Source organism: Thamnophis sirtalis, unplaced genomic scaffold, assembly GCF_051295495.1.
Source record: "Thamnophis sirtalis isolate CommonGarterSnake01/CBP01778 unplaced genomic scaffold, rThaSir2_p1.2 scaffold_12, whole genome shotgun sequence".
In the NCBI taxonomy this organism is placed as follows: Eukaryota; Metazoa; Chordata; class Lepidosauria; order Squamata; family Natricidae; genus Thamnophis; species Thamnophis sirtalis.
This window is the reverse complement of record NW_028261392.1, coordinates 168,947-190,561: the sequence shown is the minus strand read 5'-3', so window position 1 is coordinate 190,561 and position 21,615 is coordinate 168,947. Positions and strand designations below refer to the sequence as shown.

Here is a 21,615-nt window from a genome sequence, read left to right as displayed (position 1 = left end):
TTGTGTGTGTAATTTCTGCTGCAATATAGGCTCTGAATAACGGCTATTTCTTTTCAGAGATTTCTCCTTATCTTTATTTTAGACTAAGAGAAATATTTTGAGACTGTTAGTGTGGTCCTGGGCCCAGCACTGGCAGCCTTCCAAACGGCCTTTTCGTACAGACCTGCCTGTGCAGCCGAATGAACCGGTGAGGATTTCCTCCTGCCCAAGGTGGCAAATCCACGTCATTCAGCCGCGTCCCATCCTGCAAGCACCCTGCAAGGGACGGAAGAAGGGAAGAGAACTGACACAGAGAAGCTTTCCTCCGCCCGAGATCAAATAGAAGTAAGGGTGTATAGATTAAGCTTACGAAGCCCTCATCAGAGCACAGCTGGGATTTGGTGGGAGAAGCTGCTGGCAACAAATAGAACATCTGGAAGGCAACAGTGGTGGGCCAAGGTCCTTGGTGACCCTCCCAGGTCCAAAACATCCGGGCTTCAAGTGGGTTCAGCTGCTGAGTTGGGAACCACTGTGACCACCCCAGTTTTTCTCTAGGCAGAATCTCTCGATGAGGAGAACCAGATTTAGTCTTGGGGAAAGACCTCCGGGGGGGGGGGGGTTAGAAGGGGTGTTGAGGCGGGAGCCCCTTTCTCGTAAAGATAAAAAAGGAGTCGTTTTAACGGGACACCCAGCCAGCTCAAAATACCAATATCATTTGCATGGTTGAGCACAGGTTCATCTAGAACAGAGGTGGTTTGCTCCCTTTTTGCCCAGATCGGGGGAACCGGTAATAGCTGCACCAGGAGGCTCTGCGCACCCACCCAGACACTTCTCTGCAGGAGCAGAAGTGCCACGCACGGGAACAACCCTGAACCGGTAGTAGAAAAATTGGCAACCCATCTCTGGTCTGGAATGCTTTAATTTTGATTCTTTCACTCAACGGGTAAATCCATCCCCATCATCACTCTGAGGCTGTGGAGAAGCCATGGTTCTTCCTGAAAGGAAACCCAGCCCAGCGTTCGCCCACTCACCAAAGTCAATGTGGTTGTGGTTTGTTAAAATTCAGGGAGATAAAAGAATTCAGGTATCAGTTCCCGGACATCCGTCATGTTGTCTCTTGAGGCCGACTCCCAGGTGCTCCTCACGCTGTGGAACATGCGGTCTGCGACGTCCAGGTCCCCTCCCTGTGGAGAGGAGGAGGAGGAGGAGGAGTGAAGCCATGCCACCAGCCAGAGCCTCAGGCCACAGCCTAAAGGGAATCAGCATCCACCAGAATGGGAAGCTGTGATTATGACAAAGCGCTTTGAAAATGTTCTGGAAGGTTTGGAAATCGCCATGCAAGGCACCTTTGGAGGACACGGAGTGAAGCACCTGAGAAACGAACTCCTTGCTAGCCATTAATCGTGACGGCATTTCTGTTGTGCTTCCGGAGAGCGTGTGGCCGTGCTAAAGTGCACAGAAAATATTGCACAGGTGGAAGCCAGTGTGGCTTCCCTAAGTTTCAACATAACCTGAAAGCTAATATTCCTCAGCCCAGAAACTGAAGCCGAAAAGAGTCTGGATGTTTCAAGAACTCCTGAAGCAGGAAATGCTTTCCAGGAAAGGAAGGGAAGGGGCTGCAGAGTGGATTTCAAAATCCCCGGACCTCAAAGCGGCACCGGAACAGGCAGAGGGAGCTGGTTGCAGTAACATTTCAAGAGGAGAAAAGTTTGGCAAGGAGGAATCTTGGCTGGGCAGAGGAAACATTTACACGCTGCCTTTTTCCCCAGAAGAAGGATACCAAGGATTGACTGGAAGCTGGTTCAGATTGTCCCACCTTCCATATTTATTGTTTCATTATTTGCAATCTGTAAACAATTGCAGGGAGGGAGGGAGGGAGGGAGGGGGGGGGGGCTTCCCAATTTGCAGAGCTGGGCCACCTTTAACTTTGTTCAGGCAGAAGGTTGTTGCACCGGCTGCCGTTCGCTTAAGGATTTCTGGGAACTTATACAGTCTCATCAGCGCATTAACGGTGCTTCCTCCAAAGTGAAGCAAATCACGTCCCCAGTGCGCTCTCTGGAAAGCCGCAGGGGGAGTTATCCCCCAAAGTAAGGACCAGCCCCCTTCTCCCTGGCTGCACTACTCTCTGCTCCGCCTTGTGGGGTTGTGCAAGGGCCAGGCACGGTGAGCACGCCAGCAGGGGGGGGGGGGTGTTGTTGCAAAGTCATTGTTGGTGGGATCATCCCGGGGCCACTTTCCAGCCAAAACTGCAGCGACTCCAAAGACAAGTCAACTCTGCAGAAAGCGCCAGCTAACGAGTCTCCCCCCCTCCCTCCCTCCGGAAGCCCCCCAGAGCCCTCTGGCTTTGATCTGCATATATACGACATTGCGGCCAGAATATGAGACTGACACGTTTTCATCTGCTTTTCCCGTTTTTATGAGAGCTGATGACAATCTCTAGAGAGACAATGTGATTGGTAATAAAAAGGTTATCTGTATTAAATAAAAATAACATCTACATAGAAAATGTTGTTAGCGCCTCAAATCCGGTTAAAGATATTACCATCCAGAAAAAATGTAATTTTTTGCAGCTGTCTAATGCATTTTGGAGAAAGTAATATCTCTAAAACTGTATTATTTATAAAGAAAGCAATAACTGATTTGCAGTATTTCTTATATTAATAACTGTATTTGCATACATTTGTATTGGAATTAGTGAGCTTTCTTTCTCTCGGAAAGGAGGGGCGGGGTGGGGTGGGGGGGGCGGCTAGCAAGGCTTTTAGCGGGAACAACCCCCTCCCCCAGCCCCTCTCTGGGGCCCTGGGTGCACCGCCTGGGAGCTCCACGTCTTCTCCGAACCTGCAGAGCCCGGAGCAGGCCGAGGGCCCGACTGCTCGCTAAAGGGGAAGCCCGGCCTGTTCCATGAGCACAGCTGGACGAAGCTCCTTCCAGGGATTCAGCCTTCACTGTGGATTATGATGAAGCCCGGAATATTCTCCAGCCACAACGCAGGAACAACCTTCCTGTTGGCTTCACCTGCCACTCTCACCTCGCCTGCAATCCGGTTCTGTTTCCTTTCTGCCTGTCACGGTTTTTTAAAGTCTTAAAAGATTTGTTTCTACTTTTTTCTATAACAATAATAGGAACCGGCGGCTTTTTCTGTAGCTGATGCTATTGTATAATGTCCCTTCGTGAGTCAAGTCTGTCTCTATGACTCGGAGGGATCTGCAGCTGAAGGTCGCCCATTCCTTTCAGGCCTTCCTTCCGTCCTGCCTTCTGCCTCTGCCTGCACCCGGTGGGCTCCTCCGATGGGCTCCGGCTCCACGCCTGGAGTGTAGGGAGTCTATTCAGCAGGAGCGCCTCATTCATAAAATACTTTCATATTTCTGCTATTAGTTTAAACCTCCCTGGGTTTTTTCCAAGGATTCTTTTTCTGCATTTATAGAGCTGGAGTGAACTATCCCTTTTATTTATTTAGTTTAAAAGCATTTACGCTTTTAAACCTTTTTAACCCTCTTAACTGTACAGAAATGAAAGGCAGCCAGAGAACCACGCCAGTAACGATTATCAATTGAAAATTGGCGCAAGGGTTTGCCTCACCTTGGCTCCTTCAGAGGCCCCGATCAAAGGGGGGGGGGCCCTCGGCTCTCCTCACCCCCCCCCCTGTAAGGGACGAAGGGTCCCGGGTCCTTTGTTTCTGCTGGGCTGACCCTCATGATGGCCCCTCCTCATCCCTCCCCCCTGTTGCTGAAGCAGCTAAGCTTCCTTCGTAAATTGTCCGTAGTTCTTTGCCTTTTGATTCCCTTTCCCGATGCCATGATCTGGTTGATGACGTGGTGAGGGATTGGGGGGGGGGGCTGCCCAGTTCCTGCCGAGCACTTTAGGAAGCTGCAGGAACATTTCCGCACCAACCTCCCCACCCCCGGCCCCTCCTTCTGCTTCATGGTTATGTTGGCAATGAAAATTGGGCCCGTGGCTCCCACAGAGCCTCCTGCGTTTTCCAAAGGATGGACGTCTTTTGAAAGAGCCCAGACTGACCTTTTCAAGCTCCTGCACTGAACGGAAGCTGAATTTAAATCTAATCCCTGTTCAGTTGCTTCAACATTATAGGCTGTTTTATGTTTTGTGCCGTATTTTCCCTGGTAGGCAACAGTGGGAGGGGGACAGAGAAATTAAGGGTTAATGGTGAAGACTGAATAACTGTTGCGTGAATCCCTCTCTTGCTGTGCTGCTGGGTTCTCCACTGACTTACTAGGCAACCCTCAGGCGTAACTCTTCCACAAGACTTCTTTAGGTTTGCTCCATTCACTGCCGGAAACGGTTCCGGGCGGAGTCCCGAGGGAGGGCCCCGCGCAGCTCAAAAGCTCCCGATTTGACCAGAGCCTTCGCCAAGGCTGCTGTCACCCATGTTTGGTAGGCCCCACCCAGGTTCAGCCCACCTGCAAAGATCGGAAGGTTTCCGTGAAGGGCTCCAGGCGGACCAGGTAGGAAGCCACAATCATGGCGGAGGAGTAATGGGTGAAGTAGTGACTCTGAGCTGAGAGGTTACCTACAAACAGGAAAAATCCGCCGTTTATGGACTGCATTTCTGGATAAATCCATTTGTTTTGATTTCTTCAAAATCAAACAATCCCTGAAATGTGTAACAACATGTCTTATCAAGCAACTTTTCACGCCCACCTTCAAGCAAAGCAGGCCCCTGATCAGGGCTACAGGAGGACTCCGGGAGGTGCTGGACAGGTCAGTTCTAGTGGGCTTTGCTTGCTCAGGCGTCCCCCACCCCCCACCCCCATTCGACCCAGCCCCGAATTCTCCCCTTGGTCTTGTGAGGACGACCTTCGTGCCGCTTCCACTTTTTTTGTTCTAGACTTTCTTGCCAAAAAGACTTAGCCCGGGGGGGGGGGGGATTTGGGGTACACCATACTGATAATGAGATCGGTACCTTCGGTCTTCTCCACTTCTTTGAAGCGCTGGATGAATTTCTCTTTCCTGCCCTCCGTCTGTGCCCCCATGGGCTTGGAGAGGTCGCGGAAGGTGCCTGGATTGGTCAGGTCCAGAGTCTGGAAGACAAAGGGCGCATCCCTCGAGTGAGCCACCACCTGGGGCAAGAACCCAGCGGCTGATCTGACCCAACTTCTACGGACTTCCCTCCCATCCTATCAAACTTCCTCTTCCAGGAAAGCTCCAGTTCAGCCCCGCAGAGAAACGGCTCACCTGGGACTGGTAGTCTGCAAGGACCCACGGGAACACCGGGTACTGGCATGAGGTCGCTGTGGGTCCGTCCCGCCAGAGAATTCAGGTACGTGAGGTACTCAAAGTTGCTGATCTCTCTCCTCTGCCAGGCCATGAAAAGGAGGAGGAGGAGGAGGAGGAGGGGTTCAGTGGCTGGGCAGCTCCCATAAAAACGGATGCATCCCTTACCCCGTTTCCTAAACACATTTCTCCAGGACGGGGGCTACTTTCAGCTAGTTTCTCTCATTTTGGATGCCTGCAGTCAGGTTTGGGAAGAAGAGGAAACTCCCTCCTCCCCCTTCCTGCCCTGGATGGCCCCACCAGCCCCGACGAATGGAAGGGGACCCCATGGCTAAGCATAGAAGGACGCAGGCGGGATAGCCCCCCTCCTCTCTCTTGGGAGGCCAAGGCCCCAAACTCCTGGCTTGATCCTTTTTCCTTCCATTATCATGACCCGGGATCTATAAGTCAGGTATAAAGTGGGGGGGAGGCTTTTACTCTCCCCCCCCTCTCCCTCTCTAAGTAGGATGGTCAGAAGCCTGAGTCTTACAGGCATATAGTCCACAGGGTGGAAGAGGGCTGTAAGAAGAGGGCCTTGCAATTCAGTTCTCCTGATCCCAGTTGGGAAAGAGGCTGAGCTACCTCTGAGGATGCGAGAGGGGGTCGTTCTGGTAATAGGTTCGATTAGCAGCTCATTTCCAGAAGCTGCTGCAAAGATGGAACTCAAATATTTCTCCCAAACGCCTGCTAAAATCCCACAGTCGACTGTGGGTCCATTGTGTAACAACAAAGCCTCTTCTAATCCAATGCCAAAATCGGCAGAATTTTTCAACCTAACAGCTGATATGATTTGCTATCAATTCTCTCTCAGGCTGTTCCTCTCTTCATTCCTAACGAAGGCTTTATGTTGTATTTCTGCTGGCACAATGTTTGTGGAAGAACAAGGCAGAGCCCCCGCCCCCCCCCCCGGTGCCTTTCTGTCTTCCTGCATTCAAGATCAAACCAACATTTGGACTTGGGACGCCTGCAACACCTCCGAATGTGGCCTTGATACAGGATCCCATCCTTTGGTTTGGGACCAAGATTTTGGGAATATCCCTTTGGCCAATTTCATGGGGGGGGAGGAGGGGGGGAAATAGCTTCAAGTGATGGACGGATTGATCGATTTCAGTGGAACCACGAAAAGATTTTACCTGCCACTTCAACAGGAAGGACTTTTCTCCTCTGACTGTTTTCTGCAAAAATAATAATAATTAACATTGCATCACTCACATTTCCCTTTTCTAATGGGACCAAAAACCGATTTGTGCAAATCGACCTTGATTTGATTGGAGATCTGAGATTCAAAGAAGGCCTGATTCAGTTTGGGTCTGAAATCTGGATGCAAACCTGGTCAGTTTAAGCCCCACTCTCTACCAGCACTGATGATGTGGCCTAGTTGGGTCCTGAGAGGTCTGCAAGAAAACCAGCCCCTCGGTTCAGCCCTGAGCTAGAGACCTTCTCCTCTATCAAGACTGTAAGTCCACTGCAGTCACGTGATGTCACGCTTATGGACCGGGTCTCTTAGCAGCAGAATGGCCAGTCCTAATTGTGGTCATTAAGGGAGGACTTCCTGCAAATCTGTGCAGTGCAAATGGGGGGAAAGTGGGGGGTGGGTGGGTGGGCTTGGCAATGGAATGCGTGGAAAGGATTTTACATCTCCCGGTCAATGAGAGTCGGCAGCATGAGGTGGCATCAAACAGGCCTACGAGATGCCACGGGGAGCTCACCGGGAGGGGTCCCTGCAGCAGCCGGGTAGCCTCGGGTGGAAGCGATTTCATTGGCTTCCCTGCCCTGAGCCAGTGGCCCTCCTGTGGCTCTCTGCCTGCATGGAAGGCAAAGGACCACGCTTGCTGCCACGCATCCCACACCGGAGGAGGCACCTTCCTCTGCTGCGTCACTGCAGCGCGATGATCACAGCTGTGGCGGAGCTTCCTGTGGGCCACTCTGGAATGGCTGCAGCGCCAGGGCTCTGGATAGTCCCGGGCTGCCTTCCCAGGCCCGGCAGGTGGAGCTGGCGTTGGAAACGAGGCCCCTGTTGTTGTGTGATCTCCAAGGGCCTGGAATTTCCTGTCGCTTAGATACCAAGTTTCACAGGCGGCATCACAACAGCTGACTACAATATCACAGGAACCGGGTAAGTCTCTCTCTCTCTCTTGAAGCAAGCAGGTTGCCAGTTGCTTAAAATTGTCTTTTTGGTTTCAGAATTGGTGGGCCAGCAAAATCAGATGAGAGTTTTCCATGCAGTTCAAAGATTTATCTCCATTAAAGTCCCCATTAATTGGAGAAGATTCCTGGAAAAATGGGTTTGCCAAGAAAAAGTGGGGCCAGGCCCAACAGGAGTAACTTAGCTGGCGTTCAATTAGTTTCTGTTTTTAAAAAAATACTCGTTTTCTTGTTGATTTCCTTTGTACAGTAGAATTTACAAGTCCTGATTGGGAGCTGCAGGCTCCATTTCATTTAAAGCAGCCGGTTATTAGGAAGCAGAGCTAGAAGTAAAGTTTCTCAGCTGCTACATCGCAGTCAATCAGACGCAGGAATCCCGCAAGGGACGCCGGGAGGTTTATATGGCTCTGGGGTCAGACGGGGGCTCTCAATGGGCTCCCATCCTTCCTGGCTGTCCTGAGGTGTGGAGGCTTTGCTCACAGCTGTGCCCCCCTAGGGGGAAAGCCGCTCGGGAGCCTTTCTGGCCACTCGGGTTCAAACCTGATGAAGAGGAGGGAAAAGCTGGCAGCTGTGCGGGAGACGAGAGTCCTCTGGGGCTTCGGCTCTGACAGCCCACATGGGACTTTGTGGGAAAGTCCCCGCACGCTGCAGGCCGGCTGAGGGATCCTAGCATTCAAAGGAAGACACCAAGTCTACGAAGGAGAAACTCCAAAGACTCCATTGCCCAGTTCAGAAATCTTCCTTTCAGAAAGCATCTTGGCTTTTCCCCCGCTAGCCTCAGGGCGCCTCCGTTCCTCCTCCCGGCGGTGGTTCCCTCTCAATCTACACCGGCCCAAACGGACTAAGCAGCCCTGAGGCGGGAGGCGGGCTAATTCTTACTCCCTTCGCTCATTTTATTAATTCCGATTAAAAAGTGGGCGATTAAAAGACCACAGCAGATTTCAGAGGAAGTGGGGCGCTTGTAAAAAGATTTCCCAATACTTGTGAACCACTCGCTCCTCAGGAAAGTCAGGAAGAGCCTCCCCTGGCCAGAAGGTGCCCCACGAATGCCCTCACCCCCTCTTTCCTTCCTCTGGAGAAATTGGGGGGGGGGAATGGAGGGACCTGGCCCAGACACACACACACACACACACACACACACAGGCCTGCCCAATGTGTATTGTTCCAATGGGTTATTGGGAGGAACTGGGAGCCCTCGCTTCCCTCTGATCTCCCTGGATGTCCCCGGATTCGTACATGATTAATGAGCAGCCGAAAAGCCCGGAGCGCTTGTAACGAAAGCCTCCTAATGGAGAACTGTGTTCTAAAACACATCTATGTTCTTTTACAAACAATCATTTATCAAAACAGTGATTTGACTCTTCACAATTAAATGCAGCGGGATCAGTTGGGGCTAAGCCAACCAGAACCTCCTCGGCTCTTGCAGAGCAGCCGGCAGCCATCCCTGCCCTTCTGTCCCAGGCGGAGGGGAGGGGAGGGGCGGGGAGGGGCGGGGAGGGGCGGGGAGGGCTGCTTCCTGAAAACTGCTCTGCCCTGGCCGCCTGCAGGAGCCGGGCTGAGGGCCGGGCGAGCGAGTGAGCGAGCGGAAGGCATCCTGGCCTTCAGTGGGTGAAGGCAGAGGGAGCAGCCTCGGGAGGAGGAGGAAGGAGGAGGGATGGCAGCTGTCATGGGAGCAAGCAAGGGGAGGAGGGCACACGAGGAGTCCTTGCCTTATGGCAGCAATTGGGATGGCTAAGCAACGCAGTCGCAAAGCAGGATGTCACAAATCCCAGCAACCAGCCCGGGTCATCCTCATGTGGGAGGCTGGGGGAGTCCAGAGGGAGGGGGCCATGGGGGGGGATTAGGATTAGGGCATCCCTCCTCCTTTTCCTGACTCCTTCATTGGGGGGCATCACCCAAAACAGGACAGCTCAGTCAAGGGGAGGCAGAGGGGATGCATTGTGAGGCGGCTGTGAGGTTTGCCAGCACTGACCGACGACCTCACAAACGCTTCCTTCCCTTGCCCTCCCCAGGCACAAATATCGGGGCAGGCTGGGGGACCCCGGAGGGCCAGGTAGGTGCTGCTGATGCAGCTGCCACTGCCAGGGAGAGCCCTGGCAAGGAATCGGCCGAGCCAGTCGTAGTCCAAGTGCCCTGCCCTCCTCCTCCTCCCCCCCCTCCTCTCGGGGGACCCACGCCTGCTGTCATTCTAATAGTAATACTGTTTCTAAAAAAGAATCCTTGAAAACCTTGAAGTTTCTGTCTCCCCAAGTGGTAGATCCATAATCTGTGATGCAGGTTTCTGCTTCCCCTATAAATCCTTTGCTTCTGGATGCGCCTCCTCGCTGTGCTACGGGGAGCAAAAATCAGCCCTGGACCGCTGCGGTGTATACAGGAGGAATATAAAACGAAGCCTGAGCCAGGACTTTTCCTTTCTGTGGAAAATGCAGGCACTCCCACTGAACATGTCTTAGCGAAAGGAGCATGTCATGCTTTCCTCAAAGGTTTTGTATACCAAACTGGCTAGCTCTTTTTTGCTACAATTTTTTAAAAATCCTTTTCTTGGCTGGCTATAATCCATGGGTTTATGGCACAGAGCAGTTCTACTTGCTGCTTTAACCACAGAGATTAAGCATGAAAACACCTGATATTAAAGTGTGTCAGAGTCTATCATGTGTAAATTAGTGTCACTGAAAACTAATTATTTGAATACGATTTCCATTCCTATATTGTTAGGAACAAACGGTCTTCCTTTGTGGTAGCCCCTGGACGAGCCTTATGAACTATGAATCTTACCTCCCTGAGGTTGTCAATTCATGTCCCAACAGTCCCAAGCAAGAACAGTGAAAACCACGGGCTCTGCTGGGGGCTCCGCAACTTTCCTTTCCTTTAAGATTCCTTAGGATGATATTCTAATTCCAGGACAATCCCAGCTTTGAAATGGTAAACACTTTCTGATTAGCAGCAACTGAAACACACACACACACACACACACACACACACACGTGCTTCCCTGGGCTCGCCTAGTTCTGGGCAAAGCAATGGGCACGGAGGGCAGAAGGTGTATTGATAGAAAAAGTATTATATGAGGAGCAAGATCAAAGACCAGGTTTCAGCATCTTGATGTTCAACCCGTTTTAGCAGCTCCCCGCAGACGGGTGGAGAAAACAGGTGCCTCTCTATTCTCGTCTGATCAGCTTGGCAGGCCCCCCCCCGATGTCCGTCCCCCCCGTTGCAACTGGTCTCAGCAGCCCTGCAGAACGGCAGAACGGGGGGGTGGGTGTGAGGGTGTCGCATAAAGAGCCGCCCTTCCTAGTTAACTCTGTGCCCGCATGTCTTTGTGTGCTTTTAGAGTTCAACATCACGCATCACCACCCGCTGACTTTGACGGAGCGCCTTTTCATGCCCCCTGAGCTGCTGCCCTTTCGGTTAGGGGGATGGCCAAGGGAGGAGCAAAACCCGCCAAGGGGAAGAAGGTCACCTTGAAGGTTGCCAAGACCTGCATAAAGATCACCTTTGACGGGAAGCGCCGCCTTGACCTGAGCAAGATGGGCATCACGACCTTCCCCAGGTGTATCCTGAAGCTGGAGGACATCGATGAGCTGGACCTCAGCAGGAACATGATTAAGAAGATCCCGGAGGCGATCGATAAATTCCAGAACCTGCGCTGGCTGGACCTGCACAGCAACCAGATCGATAAGCTGCCAGAGACCATAGGGAACCTCCAGAACCTCATTTTCCTGAACCTCTCCAACAACAAGCTCACCGCCCGCAGCTTGCCCATGGAGCTCAACCAGCTGAAGAACCTGCGGAACCTCAACCTCGGCCTCAACCACATCGACAACCTCCCAACCACCCTGGGAGCCCTGAAGGAGCTCCAGGAAGTCGGGGTGTTCGATAATCTGCTGACGCTGCTCCCGAACAGCATCGCCAAGCTCCCTAAACTGAAGAAGCTAAACTCCAAGAGGAACCCCTTTCCTGGCCCCACCGAAGAGGAAATCTTTATCGATAACATCAAACGCCTTGAGACGCTCTATCTGGTAGAAGAGAAAGACCTCTGCCCACCGTGCCTGAGGAAATGCCAAGAGGAGAGGGACAAGCTCAACAAGCTGAAGAACACGGTGCCTGCCTCCCTCAGGAAGCCAAACTTCTCCAACCTCATGACCCCCAACTCCCTGGCAAAGGAGAACCAGGCTGAGTGGAGGTGAGGAGCCCGGCAGGCCCATCTGCAGCCGAACCACTCGGCAGTGCAGAGTGGGTGGCCTCCCTTCCTTAGGAACCCTCCAACTAATAAAACAGCTCTGGGTCACATAGACCTCCGTGACTCTCACAGACACCTGTCAATCCACCACGCCTCCCCACAGCAAGAGACCAGGCTCTAAAATCTGCTATCCCCACCTTCCCTCCAGCTGCCCCTGGAGGCCCCTGGAGGCCCCTGGGAGCAGACCTCATGACCTTCCAATAGGTACCCCAGCCCCGGTGAAGACCTCTCCCCCCTTCTGATCCAAGAGAGGTGGGCTGAGCCCTTGGGCAGCAGACACAGGAGGCATCCCAAGGCAGCCCAGTGCTGGAGACCTCCTCCTCCTCCTCCTCTCTCCTGGTTCGCAGAGAAGTTCCCAAGATGGTTGCAGGCGGGATGCTGCCAACACCAAAGGGAAGGGCCAACTCTGCATCTTAGAACCAGGCTCGTTTCCCTTTCCAGTTCCAGACGGAGCTTGGGAAGAAGGGCCGAGGATGTCCCCTAGGTCCCAAACCTTTCCAGCACTACCAATACTTAAGAGCCAGAGGGCCGGAGCTAGCAGAACCACAGAGGGCTGAAATTCATTCCTCTGGCAATTCTTGCTCCTGGCTCGATCCAGTCAGGGCCCAAGGATCATTAGAAGGCAACCAGGCTACCTTCTCCACCACGTCTCTCTTTTGCCCACAGATCACCTCTTGCACCTCAACACCTGAACAACAATTGCAATTATTTTGGCTCCTTTCAAAATTCTTTAGATATTTGGTCTAAGGAAAAACCTCTGACTCCGTTTTGAATTTTACTTGACAGAATATTTCGGTAACCTTTTGATTGTGAACCTTTAGCATCACATCAATCACCGAAGGCCTTTTCTTGCCTCGTGCTTGTAAGAGTTAATGCTGGCAACCTTGGTAATTGCATACGGAAATTACTGTTTAAATTGTCCTATTTTATGCCTGAGCTCAACCCATAATGGAGTTTTGCAGTTTCTCTGCATCTTACAGTGTCAGATGAATTAGTACATTGAGAATTTCCAAATGAGTTCCTTCTCTAGCATTTAAACACGACGTTGGCCAGGACACAAAACATCCAGAAACTCAGAAGATGCATCAATGCAAGCAGAATATAAAAGAGGTTGACAGCCTGGGGGCCTCAGAGAGCATTCAGGTCATAAAGATGGATCAGTGATGCCCTTCCCCTATTTGAGCCACATGAACGCGACTCTTAAACTTTTATGGTTCTGGAGATACTTGGCACATTTGTGGTGTGAGCAGTTGCCAGGGTTCTTGGGTTACGCTGCCACTATTACATTCTGGGCAGTCCCTCCTGCCAATCCCCCTAGGTACACCAGACCAGGAAAGCAGCTCCAGGAGAGAAGGCTGAAGCTACATTTTGAGATTGGCCATCACGACAGGAGATCAAAAATCTAGTTGGGCTGTTTCTCCTCCTTGCAGTTCAGCGAATTCACGGGACGTCCGCTCCAGCTGCTTCCTGGGCTTGAAAACGTTTCAGCCCCTTTTGCCTCGGTTCTGCCATATTCCCACCCAAGTCATCCCTGATTCCTACTTCTGTTGAGCCACTTCACAGAGGCCCTGGGCAGGGGGTCCCAACCGGGGGGGGGGGGGTGAGGCGATATTCCAGGGAGTGCAAAAACTTGGGTTTAGAATTTCAAAATTATAGTGCACCTGTGTAATTATATGCATATAATTATTTATTTTTTAAGGGGTTCGATAATATAGCAATAGCAATATAGCAATAGCAGTTAGACTTATATACCGCTTCATAGGCCTTTCAGCCCTCTCTAAGCGGTTTACAGAGTCAGCATATCGCCCCCAACAACAATCCGGGTCCTCATTTTACCCACCTCGGAAGGATGGAAGGCTGAGTCAACCCTGAGCCGGTGAGATTTGAACCGCTGACCTGCTGATCTAGCAGTAGCCTGCAGTGCTGCATTTAACCACTGCGCCACCTTGGCTCAATATATCAGAGGTGCGTTCTAGAGGTGCGGTGTATAGAGGAGGTTAGGAATCCCTGGCCTAGGGTTTATTGGGTAGCAACAAAATTCTCCTCTGAAAGCGACAATGTGCCCAGCATTCAGTTGTCTGGCATTTAGTCCTTGCCTGCTGTCTCATGCGCACGTGAGAACTAGTCAAAAGTGCATCATGGGTTATTGATATGGACATGCGTGGCTCTGAGTCACATTTATGCAGGGCATTTGATCGCCTTCTATAAAAGAGGCTTTTGCAGAGATCGTGTCCCCACAGAACATCCTCTCAAAGGAGCAGCCAGGGAGTTCCAAAATACACGAGGCACTCCTTCCCCACAGACCAGGGGTGCTGCTTGGGGTTTCTGGGGCAAAAGAAGAGACGCTGAACACGGGGCAAAAATTGGAATGTAACCATCACTCAAGGAGCCAGGAACGTCTCTGTGCTGTGATGAGTGCATGCTTTCCCAAAAGCAAATGCCGACTACGTTCCTGAGATTAGATTAGAGGAAGGGAGAAAAATCTTAAGTAAACCACACACTTTGAATCCAAAAATGCTTCTAAAGCTCAGGTTTCCAAGCAAAAGAGCCTGAATTAGTTGTTCTTACTAGCTGAAGCCAGGGACCCAGTTGGGTGCAGTAGATACAGGCTAGGAGAGCGAGAGGCCCGTGCCAGCGGGGTCTCCTTGGACCAGACCCCCCCACTCAGCCGTAGGAGGAAGAAGGGAAGAGCAAACGGCCTCCCAAAAAGTTGCCATGAAAACTACAGGGATTTGCTCAGATGCTGCCGAGGGTCAAAGGCACCCAAAATAGCTGAAATTAAGAGCCTAAAGCTCCAGTGACGGATGGAGGGATAGGATCTCGATGCAGCGTGTAGTAAAGGATCCTGAAGTCTCTGGGGCCATCAAAGGAACAACATTGCAAATGTGGTAATTCTCTTCACTGAACTTTCTTCTTGGAATACCCATATGTTTTTGTTACTGTAATACTGCGTTTAGCACTTATTAAAATAAAATAAAAAAGGAGAAATGTAATCATCTCCAATAGAAACGATTAATGTTCTCAGTCTTCTGCAGCAGAGTCTCTGAATGACAATAGGCCAGAAATCTTCTCTGTTTGGAAAGAAACACCTTCTGTTTCCTCCTTCAGACGCTTCCACGCGCTCTGCATTCCACCGGTTCCTCCGTGAACCGGATATCCCCTCGTTTGTTATTTAGGTATTACTTTAATATCTCCCAATAATAAATGGTCACGGAGGAACAAAATCTGAAGAGCAGGCTAGCACCGGAGAATGCAAATCAGTTTACTTTATGCCTGTACAGGTAGTCCTCGGCTTACGACTGTTTATTTAATCATGCTCCAAAGGTATGACGGCCTTGGACTTACAACCTGCCCTTGAAGTTATAATTGTTGACACACACACACACACACACACTCACACACGTCCTGTGATGGCAATTCAGGCACTTGGCAACTGGCTGACATTTGCAATGGTTGTGTCTTGCAACCACGTGATCACAATTTGTGACCTTTCAGCTGGCTTCCAACAAGCAACGTCAGTTGGGGAAACCAGATTCGCTTAATGATCACGTGATCCACTCAACTGCAGTAAAAATGATGGCAAGAGAAAGAAGCATCTTCCCCCCAAAGTTGGAATCCGGTCTTTCTGAGGTAAATGTCAGGCAAGTGCTAATACAAAAGACCACCACATTTAATTAATTCATTTTCTTATATATCAGGACATGCAAAAATACCTTACGTTAGTAGATTCGTCTGCAACTCCTTTTGATCTCAGTGAACAAAATCTGGGGGGGAAAAACAGTTAACTTTATTCCTCTGAAAGGTGAGAGCTTTAGACAATTAATTCTGAAAGCTGATAGGATTGAAGTCACTTTGGCAGAGGTGAAACCCAGCAGGTTCCAACAGGTTCTGGAGAACCGGTAGCGGAAATTTTGAGTAGTTTGGAGAACCGGCAAATGCCACCTCTGGCTGGCCCCGCCCCCATCCATTCTCTGCCTCCCGAGGAGTCCCAGCTGATCGGGAGGAAAGGGGGATTTTGCAGTATCCGTCCCCTGCCACGCCCACCAAGCCGCGCCCACAGAAATGGTAGTAAAAAAACTGAATTTCCCCACTGCACTTTGGGGGATGCTATTTCTGAAAGAGCACACGAATATTCAGCCCCCACCTCTAGTAAAGAAGGTAGGGAAAGCCAGCCGGAGGCGTCCTTGGGGATCGACTCCGCTCCATCGTTCATCAGCCGCACCCAGGAGCTGTCTACCTCTTATGCTGCTTAGGTGGCACCTGGGTGCATCTGTGGGGCTGCTTATCTGGGAGACCCTCCAAGGCTGCCCAGGACCCACTTTGGGTCATGTGACCAGGAGAGACCTGGGGAGGGGAGGGGGTTTGAATGGAGCAATGGCCAGCCTCCTCGGCCTTCCGAAGGGCCCCCCTCTTGCCCAGCTTGGCCAGGGGTGCACAGAGTGTGTGTGTGTGGGGGGGGGGGGGTTATTTACCCCGGGACTTTTTTTACAGCACCATCTGGCCCTTTTTTAAATTGAATTTGGTCCCATTATACTTAGTCTACAGAAAGTGCATCTGTTGATAAACAGGTCTCAAACCTTCTTAAATCCTTTCTTCCCAGGATTCCATTGGGTTGGAAACCATTAGGAAACGATCACGTAATTGGTCTTTCCTCCAAGAGTTATTTATTTCTTAGGTCCACCTGATTTTTCATATCTCACGGCTGTTTTAATGTTTATCATCGCTCTAAGGAGGCCAGAAAGAGCCATTCACCTGCCAGATTTCGCCTGGCAAAGGCAGGAAGCCGAGTTGCTAGGCTCACTCCCAGGATGGGTTTGGGCCTAGTGATTGTCTGTCTTAATATTCTGCAGATGAAAGAGAAATGCAGGTCTACAAATCTACCTGTTATATTAATACAGCTAGAACAAGGAGATGAACCGATGGGCCTTTGGAGAATGTTTAACAATGATGCACAAACGAGCAAAGGCCGGTGGGGACGAGGCAACCTGGGACATTCGGTTGTCTGTTGCACAGAATGAACATTTCTCACACAGCGCAAAAGCAGTGAGGCGAACACCGTCTATGGGAAAAGCAAGATTTCTAGCGAACTCTTGGAGAAAACCTCTGGTGACCAGGCAGGAAGCAAAGCCTGTTCGTAGCTTCTGCAAAAGGTACCTTGTTAAGAACTTTTCCCTGTCGTTGTTGTGGAATACAAGGAAAACAGAGTAGCCATTGTTTAAGAAGATCTCCAGGGCCATCTCCTGTGAAGACAAACCAAACGATCAGCTTGCAAGGGGAAGGCGAAAACGCTTCTTTCTCTTAAGCGACTTCAACGGCAGTCATCAAGCCAACCGGACTAGATCCAGGGATCTCGGGATCCCCGTGCTGCTGTCCCAGCATTCATTGTGGGGGGGTGCAGATCAGACAGTTACATAAAGCTTGTCCTCCTGGCATCTTCAAAAATTGCCCCTGATCTTTACATTTAAGGATACGACTAGAGAGGACGTTTCTCTTGACCGGCTGAAAGGACCGTTTCCTGGACTTGGCCACTGCCTTTTGGAGCATGGCCTCTGGCAGGCACCACCACCCAAAGGCCAAAGAGCTCCTGGCTCAGAACCCCTCAGAACCACATCCCCCCCCCTCCCCCTCCGCTCAGGCAGTCAATCGATTATCCCGATGTTGAAAACCTTGTAAGGTTTCTGCTCAAAGAACAGTCGTTTCTGTTGCTCCTCCATGTGATTCCAGTTCTGCTATTGCTTCAAACATCTCACTGACAGGAAGAATCAAGCTTGGAGGAACTGTCAGAATCAGAAACCACTTCCTTTATCCTGGCAAAACCCGGACAGGATACAAATTTGGGTTTTTTAAAAAATGCTTACACTTCACTGGTTTATTGGTGCTATTATTCTTGGTCTGTCCCCAATCAAGTTGAAGATTCAGAGCACATCAACTCAAACACAGCTACGGAATCCATTCAGGTGTTTCAGAATTTCGCCACCCAAGGAAGCATTTAACAGTTTGTGCATTTATATAATAGTTGACAGTTTCTTTCATTCCAACCTGTTGAACATCCATCCAAAACTTTGTGTACCTTCATTAGACCTTCATCCCCTACTCAAAGGGAAGCCCAAAGGCAGACAGGTGGTTCCTACCTGCAGAAGGAAACGCATCGGCCGGATCTCCCTAATGTCCCTGTAGGAATGGCAGGAACACGTGGGCTCCACAGGCGCGGCCTCCGTTGCGTGGCACAAGTTGTAAATGAATGGCTCTCTGATGCTAGGAGCAACCATGGGAAACGTGCATGAGGCAAACCACGGCATCATTAACTGGACTCCACCAGTGGCAAACAAGGAGGGCCTGAGTTGTCCTCGTCTGCCTTGCCCCAAAACAGAGGAGGAGAACTTGTTCCAGGCCACCTCAGCCTGAGCCAGAAAAAAGCCACCGGCAATTGCCTGTAGGCAGGAAGGCATCTGGCCCCTTTGCCCTCCTAAGGAAGAGCCCCTTCCCCGAGGCCTCCGCCAGCCTGTCCCCTTTGGGACCTGGAGGCACCTGGGGGGAGGTCAGCATCTCCTTTCCCCCCATCTCTCTCCAGGAAGCATGGCAGCAAGAGGAGAGAGCTAGGAGCTCAGGTCCTGCAGGTGAATTGCAACGAATCAAGCAGAAGTAAAAGGAGGAGCGGGGAATCTCCCTCCCTCCCTCCCTCCGTAATTGGGATTGCAAAATCTGGCACCTTTTGGTGGTAGAAATATCCCCACAGACTGTGGTGTAAAGACTTAAATTAGGATCATCTTTCGGTTATCCTTGACCCTTGTATCTCGTATCTCTCTTTTCCCTCCCAGGTGAAGGTATGTGGGGCCTTCAGAGCAAACCAGAATAAGGAACCTCCCCCTCCTCCTCATGTGTTACGGCTCTGCCTGAACTGGGGACTCTTCTCTCTGCTTGGGCTCTTTCCTCTGCCCCCCCCCATGACAAATTGGGACGGACCGGGGCCTGTTTTCGCAGTAGCCAGCAAGAGGCCGGGCAGCCCCAGGTGCCGCTCAGGTAGAGGACCGCTCACCAGGACAAGCAATGGCTGGTGCAATAAACCTCCCCCAGGTGGGACAGGGCGAAGTGCTTGCAGACGTAGAAGTGGTCGCGGCCAAGGAGAAGTGCCCCTTCCGACGCTGCGTGTCCGTCCACCACCACCACGGACAGCCGGCAGGTAACCTAAACGGGGAAGATGGCAATGCAGCTGAACGGCCCGGCAGCCGTCTTAACTTTGCCTCCGGTGCTCAATACTTTACCAATAAAAAATTAAGACTCGTTGACTGAGCAATACTCGTTTCTAAACGGCCTTCCTTCTTTCACGCAGCCTTATTCATACTAAAATAATGTCCCTGCTTTTCTTCCACAGCGGAGTCAGTTGCAAAGTTAATTAATCGTTAAAACGGGCCGCAGAAACGGCCTGCCTTGTGTGGGGGAAGTAAGGCTGCTTTCCTGATGAACCGTTTCCCTCCGGATGGGCAGGGAGGGAGGGAGGGGAGGGGACCCTCCCGCCTGGCCCCTCACTTTGCAACAGGGGAAGACGGAAGCGGCTGGATTTTGGGCCTGGAGGGAGCCCTGCGCAGGTGCCCCGGACGGAGCGGCTGTGCTGCTTCTGCTTCTACCTTTTCGTCTTGGACTAATTCCTGGAGGACAATTTTCCTTTCCACGCAGACAAATTCCACGAATTCCTCCGAGTGGAGATGTTCACCCAGGGCAGGAAAAAAGGTCAGCTGATCCCGACCTGCTTCCCCTTCTCTAGTCGGGGTTGGCCGCTCACCTGCATTCAAGGAAGAGGCATAAATGGTGCAGAACGTCCCATATTAGACGCTCCTGAACTGAAACCATCGCCTCTGTTTTTATCACGTAGCTGAGGGACTCTGCCGTATGAAAATAAAAGTGCTTTTCAAAAATAAAGGGTTTGCTGCCCGCTCTTACAAAACATGTCAGCAGGCGGGGAGGGGGGGGGGGCTGGAAATATTGGGTTCAGTACAGACTGCCAGGCTGCCCGGCTGGTCCTTGTGGCCAGGCCAGCCCCTCCTCTTTCGCCCCAGCCCCTCATCGGGCAACATTACCTGGATTTCCCACACAAGCCGGAGCAGATGCGGCTTTCTTCTGTGTCTGCTGGGCCTGGAAAAAGGAACGGTTTGAGCTGCAGGGCACAGAAGGAGGAGACGTGGCACCTGGCCATGGAGCTCCTTCTGCCCCAAGAACGACTCGGAAGCACCAGGAACCAGCAGCCAACAGCACTTACTCTGTAGAGTTATATCCCACTTCACGGGGCTTTACAGCCCCTCTCCGAGTGATTTAGGGAGTCAGCCTCTCGCCCCTCATTTTACCCACCTCAGAAGGATGGAAGGCTGAGTCAACCTGGAGCCAGTCAGGATTGAACTCCTAGCTGTGGGCAGAGTTAGCCTGCAATGCTGCACTCTAACCACTGCACCATCCCATCAGCTTATTTCCTTCATGCAGGTGTCTGAGTCACTGCAACCTCGTCTCAGCCAGCGGCAGGGAATTCTGCCTCCTGCCCTCTCTCTTGCCTGCAACTGCTCTGCATCCCAGGGTCTGCTTTGTGCCCCTCTGGGCCTAAAACTCTACCTGGTTCTCCTCGGCCTTTGTGTTGCAAAGCAAGAACGGCAGGAGCCGCTTCCCCTCGCATCATCTCAGCATCAGCATCAACAGGTAGCAAAGCTCCCAGCCTGCAGCTCAGGAGACCAAGAGACTCTGGGGGCTCCTTCGTGACACAGAGCAGCCTCTTTTCTTCCTCTGTCCCGGCGAGAGGAAACCGGATCTCCTGCCCCGAAAGCAGGTTTTACCTTGTCCTGCAACAGCTCCGCTGCACGGTGGGCGGTTTTGAACTGGATCCTCTTCCTCATCCGAGCAGGACCTTCGTAGGCATCCCGGACCCACCTTGTGACAGGAGAAGCTACCGCAGACCCCCACGGGCCCCCCTCCCTAAAAAGCCGGTCCTCCAGCTCAGTCCAGGCTTTGGCAGACTTCAAGCGTAGGCACAGCGCCCTCTGCAGGAAAGAGAGAGGGAGTCACTGGCAGCAAAGTCTTCTCCCCTGCTCCTGCTCCTACCCAGATGTTGCGTCTCTGCCTTGGAAAGGAAAGGAAAGCACTGATCAGAGCACTGGGCAAGTACTCGGTTACCTGCAGAAGCCGCAGGGGGTGCCCTGAGTGCCCCTTTTCTCCACAAGAGGCAGGTTGGGCGGAGGGGGAAACTCACAATCCCCCTGCAGCTCAGGATGGGCTTGGACCTCGCTTTTCCTCCCTCTGGCCCAGCAGCTTCACCAGGGACCCTGTGGCCGGATTCCTTCGGTGAGAAGGCAGGGACTGACCTCTCCTTTGGGACCGAGGGAGGCCCATGGCTTTTGAAGGATTACCAGGACCCATAACCTGCCCTTGGTTTTATTTAAATCCAGTCGGAACTAAACAAATTGAAGGCAGTAGAGATGACTGCATTTAGCACTTTGCTCTACAAAGCTTCACCTGGGCAGAATGGGACCCCGAGCGAGTCAAACCCTCTTAGCTCTCTCTGTGAGGAAGTTCTTTTTCCTGTAATTACTTGGAGAGCAATAACTCCATCACTTCACTCTATTTTAAGCAGATAAATATCAAACCCGCTATTAGAAGCAAATTCAGGTAGTGACTGGGTTCTTTTCTCAATCTTAACGTTTTCTTTCCTTCTCCATTTTTACTAATGTAAATTTCTCAGAGTCTCCTGATGGTTGCAGGTATAAATGCCATCAATGTAATCAACCACGTTTCTTTGATGCGCCCAACCACGTTTTGTTTTCCCTGCCAAGGTGACTTTTTCGTTTCTTACCTCAACATGATCCTTGCATAAAACTGCATAGAGTTCTTGGCCAGTTCTCCTGCATTTTTCTAAATATGAAGTAAAATCCTGATTTAAAACAAAAATTATTAATAAATTGATGTCTGTAACAAAACATTTGTGCTTTACATTTGATGAATAA

General features: G+C 51.3%; 2 protein-coding genes across 2 annotated transcripts in view; one reads left to right on the top strand and one right to left on the bottom strand.

Annotated features, from left to right (window-relative positions):
* WDFY4 (WDFY family member 4) overlaps positions 1 to 21,615 on the bottom strand; it is a 93,887-nt gene that overhangs the window by 16,177 nt on the left and 56,095 nt on the right. The window contains 17 exon segments of the mRNA XM_087726733.1: positions 164 to 255; positions 1,011 to 1,037; positions 1,040 to 1,163; positions 4,398 to 4,507; positions 4,901 to 5,018; positions 5,173 to 5,217; positions 5,219 to 5,293; positions 6,384 to 6,412; positions 10,384 to 10,397; positions 15,349 to 15,399; positions 16,790 to 16,875; positions 17,767 to 17,890; positions 18,672 to 18,820; positions 19,261 to 19,415; positions 19,711 to 19,851; positions 20,316 to 20,655; positions 21,465 to 21,542. Of these exon segments, the coding sequence (XP_087582859.1) occupies positions 164 to 255; positions 1,011 to 1,037; positions 1,040 to 1,163; positions 4,398 to 4,507; positions 4,901 to 5,018; positions 5,173 to 5,217; positions 5,219 to 5,293; positions 6,384 to 6,412; positions 10,384 to 10,397; positions 15,349 to 15,399; positions 16,790 to 16,875; positions 17,767 to 17,890; positions 18,672 to 18,820; positions 19,261 to 19,415; positions 19,711 to 19,851; positions 20,316 to 20,655; positions 21,465 to 21,542 (1,758 nt within the window).
* LRRC18 (leucine rich repeat containing 18) lies at positions 7,324 to 11,687 on the top strand. The gene is made up of 2 exons (XM_014056623.2): positions 7,324 to 7,366; positions 10,727 to 11,687. Exon 2 carries the CDS (start codon positions 10,812 to 10,814, stop codon positions 11,580 to 11,582), a length of 771 nt encoding a protein of 256 aa, XP_013912098.2. The 5' UTR covers positions 7,324 to 7,366; positions 10,727 to 10,811; the 3' UTR covers positions 11,583 to 11,687.